The sequence below is a fragment of the Conger conger genome, chromosome 19 (genome assembly GCF_963514075.1).
Source record: "Conger conger chromosome 19, fConCon1.1, whole genome shotgun sequence".
In the NCBI taxonomy this organism is placed as follows: domain Eukaryota; kingdom Metazoa; phylum Chordata; class Actinopteri; order Anguilliformes; family Congridae; genus Conger; species Conger conger.
Genome location: NC_083778.1, coordinates 12,983,639 through 12,995,906, shown reverse-complemented (window position 1 = coordinate 12,995,906; position 12,268 = coordinate 12,983,639). Strand labels below are relative to the sequence as shown.

The 12,268-nt window shown below is 48.3% G+C and overlaps 1 protein-coding gene across 1 annotated transcript in view; it reads right to left on the bottom strand.

The window, feature by feature from the left end:
* The window catches only part of b4galnt3b (beta-1,4-N-acetyl-galactosaminyl transferase 3b), a 36,845-nt gene extending 25,028 nt beyond the window's left edge, over positions 1–11,817 (bottom strand). The window contains exon 1 of the mRNA XM_061229541.1: positions 11,570–11,817. Within this exon, the coding sequence (XP_061085525.1) occupies positions 11,570–11,708 (139 nt within the window). The 5' untranslated portion in view covers positions 11,709–11,817. The remainder of the gene's footprint in view (positions 1–11,569) is intronic.
* Positions 11,818–12,268: the final 451 nt, after the last annotated feature.

The following is a 12,268-nucleotide window of genomic DNA, read 5'->3' as shown; positions in this document are numbered from 1 at the left end:
ACAGACTGCTGGGTTTGAGATCCCTGCTCTAAACAAGTGCTTCAGAGTAAAAAAAATTGACTTATTAGTGAAAGAAAAGATCAAGACATTGTGTGACAAAAGAAGCTTCCAAAAATCATCATGTTTCAGAATGTCAAGACCGCAATAAGTCAGGGAATGTATTTCTAAATAATGCATCAGCTGTCAATCACCAGCGATCTATCATCAACGCATCAATCGTCTGTCATCACCCGTCATCAACCATTAATCCAAACACTTTTACAACCGTGATTTACGACAATGAGAACTGAGCTGCTGGAAGCCCCGAGTACTCCAGGAGAGCACTGGCTCCAGATTCACCTGAGGACAGATCACTGCTGTGTGGAAGATGGAAAGAGGCTATAATAAAATACATGCACAGTCACGTTCAGTCCTACTGCAGTGCCTAAAGCTGGCACTGACATCTTTAAATTGAAAAAAAATGTAATACAGGGTATGTAAATATTGTTATGGCAATAGCAAAATCCAAACATTCCTTTATCCTGAAGTTAGTCTCTTTTTGTGTAGATTTTCTCAGTGTTTTTTCCCCTATTCTGTGTGCATGTGGGTGTGTGCGTGAGAGGGTATTTGGATAATGTGAATGCACATATCTCATTAATTTTCCATGTTCTGTGCAATAAAGTGTAACGGTCAAGAAATGTGGTATGTCTCTTTAAGAGTTGATGTTTGGGTTTGGGTTGTCTCTCTCCCCCTCTCTATCTCTATCTCTCTCTCCCCCTCTCTCTATCTCTCTCCCTCCCTCTCTCTCCCCCTCTCTCTCTATCTATCTCTCTCTCCCTCTCTCTCTCCCCGTCTCTCCCTCTCTCTCTCTCCCCCTCTCTCTCCCTCTCTCTCTCTATCTCTATCTCTCTCTCCCTCTCTATCTCTCTCTCTCTCTCTCTCTCTCTCTCTCTCTCTCTCTCTCTCTCTCTCTCTCTCCATCAGTGGAAAATGATTCTCCAGCTGAATCCTAGCCGAGACGGCACGGGCTAATTGCAGCGTGTGAACAAACACAATCGATAGTCAAGCCGTCGCATCGTCCATCAAAGCCGCGCACGCTCGGAGTTCACAGTGTTCCTGTTTAAGCGCCCGGGCTCACGATCCCCACTCCAGACTGCTGCTCAAAGCATCGACGCCGTTTGATGTCGGCGCTAATGACCGCCCTGCCTCTGGCTCCCGCGCCAGACTGTTTGCTATTAAACTCGGTTCATTGTCCGCGTATAAATACACGCAAAATGGCGGGTCACAAAAACAGAGGGCCGAGAACGTGGCGAAATTCTCCATGCGTTAAAAAAACCTTTCGGCATTTGAGACTTTGAGGCAAAATCGGATTCGACTGGAGTAGGGTGGTGTGTGTCCACTATCAAAGCTTTCTCCACCACGCCTCCACCCCACCCCACCCCATCCCTCCAGCTCCGTGTTAGCCGTGATCGGACGGGGATTGGAGTGGGGAGAGGCGGGTGGGAGGGGGAGCTGGCGTGGTTATAGGGAGAGGCGGCTGACGGTCGGTTCGGGGAGCGGTCGCGAGGGAACAAAGCGCTCATTTAGTCAGAAGAGATGGAATCGGGCAGGCGGGCGGGCGGCACTCTGGGGGCCCCGCGGAGCTGAGTTATGAGAGTAAATGACTTTTTTATTTCAGGGGCTTCTTCCCAAAACATCAGTCACTCGGCCCGTGTTTTCAGACATGTCCCGGGGAACTTTTTAGAGCTGCTGTTCTTCTTTTTTTCCTATTTTTAAATGCATTGACACACCTGACAGACACACACACTCACACTCACACATACACACACAGTCACATGCACACACACGTACACAAAGGCGCACACACACATTTAAACACAGGTATGCACACAGACATACACACACAAACGGCAAACTTGCACACAGTCTTATGCACGCACACACACACACACACAGCTTTTACTTGGCCATGACAGCATTTGTACAGCATGTTTGAGGTAGGGTCATTATCTCTGATCGTCTCCGTCTCTCCCTGCTCTCACCCCTGGGTTTCGGAGAGATGACAGGGGAGGTATACCTCTGGAGGGACAGAGTCACCCGATCCCTCCAGGGACCGAATAGCTATCCCGTTCCCGCGCGGGGGCGGGGAGTGACAGGTAAGCTTCAGTCAGCAGGACGGATGAAAACATCCCAAACACGAGACTTCTCCTCCAGATCTGACACGGCTTTGTTCCGGCGGCTTCCCCCGAGGGACCGGCGTGAAGAGGGGGATCACAAAAGGAATCGTGTCCCCACTTCTCACGTTTTGTCACCACTCGGTCATTTTCAGCGCAACACCTGGGACACATGGGCCGCCGTTATTTTCTGAATGAAATCCCCTGAACTGTGATAGGGCCGCCGTGAATAATTCAAGACTTTCCATGAACTTTATCGCAGCCCAAAAAGAAAGTGAGGATACGACAAGAGATGACTCGGGTAACCTACAGGCAGTCTCTTTGAGCGTCGGAGCGGTTCCCAAGTTACACCCTGAACTTCCATGGGCCTTCCCAAAGTTGTTTGAGTTCTCTAAAAAGACAAAAACAAAACTGACATGGATATGAGTCTCACTCATCTCTCTGCACACCCCGAGCTAAACCCGCAGCGACGGAAAGCTGCTTTGACACCGGGGGTTTCTGTTTGTGGTTTTTCTGCAGTGATGAACTGTCAGCGCTGATTCTCTGAGTCTGCTGAGACTCATCTAACGGGCTGAGCCACAAATAAACAAAATGGCTTCCAGTGCGCAAGCGGTCGGCTGTAATACATCAGGTGCTCGGTGAGTGTGTGTGTATGTGTGTGTGTGTGTATGTGTGTGTGTGTATTTGCATGTGTGTGTGTATGTGTGTGTGTGTGTGTATGTGTGTATGTGAAAGTGTGTGTGTATGTGTGTGTGTGTATTTGCATGTGTGTGTGTGTATGTGTCTGTGTGTATGTATGTGTGTGTGTATGTGTGTGAGTGTGTGTGTGCGTGTGTATATGTGTGAGTGTGTGTGAGTGTGTGTTTGTGTGAGTGTGTGAGTGTGTGTGTGAGTGTCTGTGTGCGTGTGTATATGTGTGTGAGAGTGTGTGTGAGTGTGTGTGTTTGTGTGTGTGTGAAAGTGTGTGTGTATGTGTGCGTGTGTATATGTGTGTGAGAGTGTGTGTGAGTGTGTGTGTATGTGTGTGTGTATTTGCATGTGTGTGTGTGTATGTGTGTGTGTGTGTGTATGTGTCTGTGTGTGTGTATGTGTGTGAGTGTGTGTGAGTGTGTGTTTGTGTGAGTGTGTGAGTGTGTGTGTGTGAGTGTCTGTGTGCGTGTTTATATGTGTGTGAGAGTGTGTGTGAGTGTGTGTGTTTGTGTGTGTGTGTGAGTGTGTGTGAATGTGAGTGTGTGTGAGTGTGTGTGTGTGTGTGAATGTGAATGTGTGTGAGAGTGTGTGTGTGTGTGTGAGTGTGTGTGAATGTGTGTGAGTGTGTGTGTGTGTGTGTGTGTGAATGTGAATGTGTGTGAGTGTGTGTGAGTGTGTGTGAGTGTATGTGTGTGTGTGTGAGTGTGTGTGTGTGAGTGAGTGTGTGTGAATGTGAATGTGTGTGAGTGTGTGTGTGTGTGAGTGTGTGTGTGTGAGTGAGTGTGTGTGAATGTGAATGTGTGTGAGTGTGTGTGTGCTCTGGCTGGGGGGATTAGGAGCGCACGGCGGCCATTAGGCCTGATCACTCTGACACCCCAGTGAACTGGAAGACCATTTCTCCCTTTCTGCTTCTCCTGCACCATGGCAACCGGCCCCCCGTTCGAGCCCCCCAGTCCCGCCCTGCCTGCCCCCTGTCCAAACTGGTTTCCCATCTCAGCCCCCCTCCACCCCCCGTTCGTCAACCTGTGGCTGAAGTGGCTACAAGACCCCCCCCCCCCCCCCCCACGGGTTTGAAAACTTTTTTTGTTTGCTTCACAACGGCCTTTTCAGCAGCTGCGGAAATTTACAAGTGAAATAAGGAATGGCCTCTTTCTCCCTCCACTTCCCCCCCGTCCTTCCCCAAATCACAGAGGAGGATGGTGTTTGTCTACACACGGGTCAGAAAAGCGCTCACTGGTCACATGAGAAAGCAAGAAGCAGGAACAGGACCCTAGACTCTGGAGGTTGTGTCTCATCAGACACTACTCTGCTGTGAGTTCTGTGAGCCGTTCTCACTCCATACCTGGCCATCAAACATTCACTGAGGAGAACTGACTTTCTCCAGAAGAATTCAGAAAAGGGAGGCTTGAAGGATTACAACTTTAACATGAATACCGAAACAGAGAAAAACAAAGGATTTTAAAATAATGGTCAGTCAGTTTGCAGTATAAATGAAATAAATTAAACAGTGCGCTCCTGTCAAAGAAGTTTCCCAGAACCTCCTGTTGGGTTCTCATTAGATTCATGTAAAATGTAAAACTGTAAAATGTATTTCAGAAGAACAGCAACTTAGACCAATTGCGCAACACCAGTACTGACTCTAACTCTCTCAAAAGACCACCTAAACCACACGCCAGACCTGGGTTCAGTACGTAATTGCTTTGGACTCAAATACAAACAATGCCTGGTGAAAATGAGCCAACCGATTGGACCAGAATGTGGGATTTGCACTATTTGAGAGTTTCATAAGTTTCAATACACAAAGCAAGCTCGGTAAACCCTCGGTAAACCCTTGAAACAATTACGTATTTGCCACGTGCAATTACGATTTGCAACATACTCGTAAGACCAGGGACACCCAAGCGGTTTGTTCTCAAGCAGCAGGTATTAGCGACCGGCGGGGCGAAACGCAGAACCGCATCACCCTGAGGTGGAGCGCCCGCATTGTGCCGCTGTCACAGAGACAATGGCGGCGGAGCCTCCGCGGCACACGGACTGAGGCGGCCTCTTCCTCAGCTGCGCGTTCAGCACCCGCCCATTCCCCCGGAGGAGCGCCGCAGGACCGAGGGGGAGAGGGCGTGTGCGCGAACCGTAAAGGAGCCGAGACTAACAATGTGAGCAAACAAATCGCTCGCTCAACTGCATCGGGGGGGGGGGGGGGGGGGGGGGGGCAGTGTATCCGTCGCAGTCAGGGACTGCCGAAAACCTGAGGGAGAGGCTATGCACCAAGAGGCAGGGAGTTAAACGGGCGCGTGGAACCTTGATAATTTAATAAGACTGGGGGGATTAGGGGCTATTATGAACGGCGAAATACAACATGGAGGCACCTGTGGGAAGAACTGATTGTTGTTCAGTTTAACGTTTTGTTTGGACTGCCCCGTCAGCCCCTGTTGCACACCCCCCCCCGCAAGCCGCAACCTCGACTGTTGCCAGTCACTTCCAGATAACCTCGCTGTGCTTCCTTTTGTCAATGGACCACAAGAAGTGTAATTATCTGGGTCAGATAATGGCCAGCAAGCAGAGCCTCCCACCAACGTGTGGGCTCATCCATGAACAAGGTAAACAACGTTGCGGCATGCGTAGGGTAATGTATAGGGCCAGGCCTGGTCACCTATAATTATGGCTCGCGTTTCTGTAAGAGGAGACCTCGGTCACTCTGGGACGGGGGGTGTCGGGGAGCATCTGGCAGGCCGAGACAGGTCAACTTGCTGAGGTGGAGAACTCGAGGTGGACGGGACCTGGAGGGTGTGATGTCATCAGCAGGGAGCGACGCTGGACAGAAGTGCACAGTCATGGGGTTTCGAAGCCCCTGCATTCATTGTAATTGCAAGGGCAAAACAGGTGAACGACCGCAGGACAGCTACAAACAAATTTCACACCTTGGGCAAGAGCGACGGGCTTCATCACAAACAGCGGTGGCCCAACATCTTGTTAAGTGCCCCAACACTGGTGTTTCCAATTATTGTTCACTGTCCGCGGTTCTGTACGCTCAGAGTTTTATAAATACAGGTCCGCGGCAGGCTGCTGTCGGAATGAATTCAGCCAGATGCACAACTCGGTTTTGCGACAGAGATATATAATCAAGGGGTGGGTGAGGGCTTACCAATGTGACCTATTTAGCTGGCACCAGAATATAACATTTCACCCTTTAAGGTGTGAGATCACAAACATGTCATTAGAAGGTTCTAAACTGAATATTCGAACGCTGATCTGACATTCCACTGCCGGTAACTGAAAGCAATTGCGACAGAACAAAGTTATTTAAGACTTCTGCTGGCACTCTCATTTGTTTACCGCACCGCACTGCTCCTGTATGCAAATGAGAATAAACTTCAGCATATCTGAAGGCACATCGCTGTCTCACTCTGGAGAAACTACTGGACAAATATTTGCGTCTTGTTCTGTCCTCTTGCTGCTATTCTCTACATGGCCCTAGATAAACACCAGAGAAAACCGCAGGGAAACATGAAATAAACCGTGCTCTTTATTTCCTGTTGGGACAAAAGACCAGAGAATCTCTATGCTGCTTTGCTACTGGCATTACAAAAAAGCTTTTTTTTCTGCCCTCAATCTTAAGGAACATTTGCATATATCACACCTTAATTGATCTTACCTGACGACTAAAGGTTGTCGACGACTATTTCAAATAGCTGAGAGGAGGCATCTTTGTGCGATCCTGTTCCAGCACGTTTCAGGGCGTACCAGTTCAATTTGAATCTTACTGTGATCACATGCTTTTTTTTCCATTACTTCAGTGGCATTGGGGTACATTTTGAGCCCACTATATCCAGTTAAAGGTACAATAGCTAAGATTTTTGTGTTAAAACATTGTTAAAAGAGCATTGGAAATCCATTCCTATCATTGAAAAAGGCTCACTGACATGTTGACGCGCCCTCTGCCTGTGTTTATAGTCCTTAAATTCAGCTTTCAAAATATGCAGTTGACGGGCCGGCACTCTGTACCCAAAACATTGTACAGCTGCACAATAATTCAAGCTCATTGGTTGAAATTGGTTCTAATTGCCACAGCCAATGGCGTTTCAACGTCAGCGCGTTCACAGGGAAGGGGGCGGGATAAACAATGTCGTGGTTTGAGCGTGTTTGTTGCTGCAATTCCTCTCTTGAACGTTAGAAGTCTGAAATGACCAATTGTACCTTTAAAATGGCGGTTGGTTGTGACGGTTGCAGGCATCTGCTGGCCTCCTTGCGCTCTGCAGGTGTAACAGTGTACAGGTGACCTGCTCGGCCGGGGTGAGTCCCTGCCCATCGGCGGCAGGCTTCCACACCACCCTGCTGTCGCCCTACTTTGCATGGAAAGGCCGCTGCATCGAGTGCCCTGGGGCTTATCTGCACGAGAATCTAACAGTGCCTCTCTCTTTCGTTGCTCACGACCGTGCCCAACCGGCAGCGTCTCAGACGTCCGCTCCGTATGCGGGCAGTGAAGGCAGCCTGCAGCGTAGCGGCTAAGGCGTATAACCGGGACCCGTTGGGTCAGCGGGCACCCGGCGTAGCCACGATGAGATCCACACAGCTGTCGGGGCCCCTAAGCCAGGCCCTTAACCCCGCGTTGCTCCAGGGGACGATTGTCTCCCGCTTAGTCGAAATAAGTTGCTTTGGATAAAAGCGTCAGCTGAACGTAATATAACGTAACGTAACGTAAATGCAGGTCCGTTTTAAAATGGCGTGATGATCTATCATGGTGCGCTAGGGCAGCCTGTAGCGTAGTGGTTAAGGTAAATGACTGGGACACACAAGGTCGGTGGTTCTAATCCCAGTGTAGCCACAATAAGATCCTTAACCCTGCATTGCTCCAGGGGAGGATTGTCTCCTGCTTAGTCTAATCAACTGTACGTCGCTCTGGATAAGAGCGTCTGCCAAATGCCAATAATGTAATGTAATGTAATGTAATGTTTGGTCCACACCTGCACCCCCGGAGCTCACCGCTCAAAAGTCGCTCTTTCTGCGAGAATCGACATCAGAGCGAGAGGCTGAGTCAACGTTCGGATGTGGCGAGCTCCTCGCGGACGAGCGTCAGAGCCCACGCAGACAGCTGGGGAGGTGCGCTGCCGGCACACAAACGCGCCTCACAGGAGACCCTCCGCAAACATTCGACAGGGGTCAGGTGTTTGTCTTTCTGGGGGGGGGGGGGGGCGACGAAGACCCCACTGATCTTTCAGCTGCCGGGCTCCCTGGGGCCCTTTGCAGTAGCTGTGAATGGTTTCTGAAATAATTACTGTTTTTGTTAGTTTTTTTTGTAGTGCCAGAATTTGGTCAATCGTTAAAACAAATACATTATGGCTTCGCAAGACTCCATTGCAAAGCTCCGCTTTACGTTGGTTTTGAATGGCTTGTTCGCAGGATGGAATCAGTTGACTTCCACAGTAAACCTCCGGCTGTAATGTCGTGCTCCTTGTAACAGTGTAAAGTTGTGACCAGGAGCCAATTAATAAAGCTTTCCTGACCTTTGACCTGGGAAGGCTGGACTTCAGGCCTGTAATGTTAACCTTAAACTCTTGCCTCTCAATCACCCCCCCCCCCCCCCCCCCCCTTTCCTCAGTTGGGGTTCACTGGGACATGTGAAGATTCACACTCATCTGTCAGTCCTAAAGCCCCACCCTCGCCCACACACACACACACACACACACACACACACACACACACAACTGAAAACGACGGGGTGCTGGAAGCAAAAGGATGTTTGTCTGGAAAAGCAAGGCCAAATGTCCTGAAAGTGCCTTTCCATACATTTTCCGTGTTGGTGGATGTAGTGACGTCTGTGTTTACAGGTGGTCACAGAAGACCCCGCCAAACACCAGAGTCCTACTTGAAACTAGGAGCACATCGAGTTCTTTTTTTTTCGGAGAAGATAATCCAGCGAAGGAAGACTGCCGAGAGACAGTCAATGTCAGCAATGTCATCCGTCACGGTAATATTGAGTCACGGAACGAACCTCGTTTTAAAGACACCTGGGATTTTAGACGTTTGCTCTTTCGTATTTGGCAAAGGCCTCATCAAATTTGAAAGACGTGGCAGGAATATCGCACCCAAGACAGCACATAGACGAGTGATTTAAGAATGCAAACACACTGAATTAATTTTGTGACAAAAATGCAAATGTAAGTAGATATGAAATATGTTTAGTTTTTTTTATTGTGGACTGACACATTAATCAATGTTGTACAGAAGTCCCAATTCCAAAAGTGTTAGCATTCATGCCTGTTAGCCTTTATCACTTCTGCGTGTTTAATCGGTGTAATAAAATAGATTGGTTTCACACTGGTTAAATTATATCTGATTGCCCCTATCGAGATGCATTACAGTATGAGCAAAAGCATCTTCCCCTTCCCCCTTTTTTAAAAATAATTTTTGCCCTTTTTTTCTCCCAATTTGGTAGCCAATTGTACCCCGTCTAATTCAATTAGAGCTAGTATTAGATACCCTGCCCACACCCCGTCCCTCGGCGGCCCTACGAGAGCCTTCTTCAAGCCGTCTCGCCACATGCTGGTAACCGTGATTCCGAGGCGCCCGAGGTGCTTTTTGTGCGGCGATCTACTAACCCTGCCAAGTCCCTCCCCCTGGAGCAGCGAGCCAATTATGCTGCTCCACGTGAGCCAGCAACTGCAACAAACTGCAACCACAAGTCTGCTGCATCTTAGCCTGTTGCGCCACCACGGCCCCTTCCCTTCCTGATTTCACCTATTATTGCATATTTGTCACACTGAATGGTTTCAGATCTTCAGACAAAATACCCATACCACCCCTGTGAAAAAGTAATTGTCTCCTGAATAACTGGTTATATCACTTTGAGCTGCAATAATTACGACCAAACGACACATCCTATAATAAAAAAAGAAAATAAAAAAAGTTTCCATCGCAGTGGAGGAATTTTAATCCACTCTTCTATGCATTAATTAAAAGTATGAATGGCGTATTTCAGGTCCCACCACTTTCTACTGGGTTCAAGTGGTGACTTTGACCGGGCCACTCCAAAACCATTTCTAAGGCTCTGAGCTCTGGGACTCCACTGTGATGGTGACCCGGGAAGAGGTTCCTGAAAAAGCCTCTGTTGTCACAGAGCACGCCTAAAACACCACAGCTTTGGTGGAGAATATAAATAAGCTGGCGAATAAGTCTTCACAGCCGTATAAGGTGTCCTGTGGATGGATAGGCTTTCAGATGGACGCGGGCAAGCACGGAGAAGCTGACAATGAGCCTTTGGTTCCTTGGGAACAGGAGCTGAAGGTGAAAGTTAACCGTGGAAAGGAAATAAAGCCAGCACAGACGGACGTTTCCTGTAAACACACGGCGACTCCCTGTTGTCAGGCTCAGAACATTTTCACCTCTGCACGTGTTGAGGTGAAACAATGCAGACCTGGCCATTGCCGAGCAGTGATGCAATGAAAGATCAAATGGGCGTTTCATGACATGCAATACAATAAGAGCTAATTGAATCACAAAACAAACAGTGAATTAGCATACTCTGGTAAATGGAATATATATGTGTAGCACTTATATGTATTCAAGAGCTTCAACAAGCCTGTCCATCCATTTTCTGAATGTACTTTACAATTGGGTTTTTACTCGTTCTCTAACTTGCATTCGACTGAAGTTAACATTTTTCTGTTGTCCACAAACGATTTTCGTTTCTCACCCAGGAGTCCCAAAGTGCCGGCTGTTGGCTGACCTCAGCAACCCCCCCCCCCCCCCCCACCACAGGTCACAGAGACAATAGAACGCCCTGACTCACAATGGAACCCCCTCCACAAGTTCCTCCTTCGTCACGCCGGGGGAACCCGCTCCAACCGAAACTCCCAGCGCTGACCGCCACCATTTGGTCGAAGAGGTAGCAGATCGGTCCTCGCTCAGGGCGTATGTCACGCTGACCTCCCGTTCAGGGCAGGTCCTGGGGGTGGGGGCGACATGTGGCACGCAGGGCTGAGGCACGCAGCAGGCCCCCCCCCCCCCCCCAGAGCCCCAAAAAGCCAGCAGTGCAGAAGGTCAGAGGTCACAAAGATTTAATACCGAGAGCCTCATACCCCCGGAGGGCCTCTCGACGCTAAGTTGAAATACTGTTGCTGCTGCCGCTCATTGGGACTTGCACTCGCGGAGAAACACGGAGGGAAAATCCACTTTATTGACACCCGGACTCGAAGTACACATGTTACAGTATGCAGTATGCAGGGTAAAGAAAGCAGCTCTGACTGCGTCTGAATGCGCCATTAAAATTTTTTTTAAACATTTAAAAGTTTTAAAAGTGAGAAACTGTCACACACAAAAGGACACTAATTCGTTTCATGAGGTATACTTTAACATAAATCTTTGGAAGCTTTCCCGATTCTGACTTCGTTCCATAAAATTAATCGTAAAGTTGCCAATGTCCGATCGTTCCAATGTCCTACCAGCACCCAGCCTTTTGATTACTGCCTTCTATGGATGGATTTTTGTGCCATCCACAAAGTTATTCACCTGTTAATTTAACTTTGTTAACTCCTGAAACCTGACAGTCGCAAAGGCAAGTATATACAGTGCGGTGAAGTTAGTTCATACGGGATTGGACAATTAGCAATCCAATTACCATACGAAACGGAAAACAGTTTACTAACGCATTTAGGTTTAAGACATATTAATATTATATAAAAGCCTGTTGCATGCAAACCCAACCAAATACAATAAAAGTTAAAACTTACGGAAACCGTCGTTCCACGTATTTGCCGGAGCAACCAATTCCAGATAGGCAGCAAAAACTCCAATTATTAATACCACTCCAAAAAGAAGATACTTGAAATTTCGTCTTAATTTTTTGAGGGGAAAAAATGAGAGCATCATTTTATTCTTCAATCTTTTTCCTCAGCAATTCTGGGTGTCCTTTTCAGTAGTGAGCTTTGGGAGATGAATTAAAAAGCCAACGGCGAGGTAAATCATACTCTGCACGCAGGGATCCCCCACGCTTGTCTCCAACTCAGCTGTCCATGGACCAGATGCAACTCATCGCTTTCTTCACTGACGGTGCTCTTTCGCCGATAAAATGTTCAAATTGAAATTTGAACCCGGATCAGAACAAACTGAAAAAAGAACCGCAGTTCACGCGCAACGACACCGGCGGGGACCGAAAGCGCACAATGGATTTGGTTCTTTCTCGCTGCTTGTCGCCTCCACTCGAGCGCGTCGCACACGTTTGTAATCGAGGTAATATAGACTGCTGCCTGGAGTTTCCTTGGAGGGATTTTAAAATGGCAACGCCCAGAACGGGCTCGTGGAAAGGCACGAACAGGTAGACAGTGTGAGAAGACTGCGTTAAGTGACGTAACTTTTTAGCAGAAAGATGTTTCCGCCCCGATATTCATATATTCAGCAGTATGTTTTAGGGAGGAATTTAAGCATCCCAC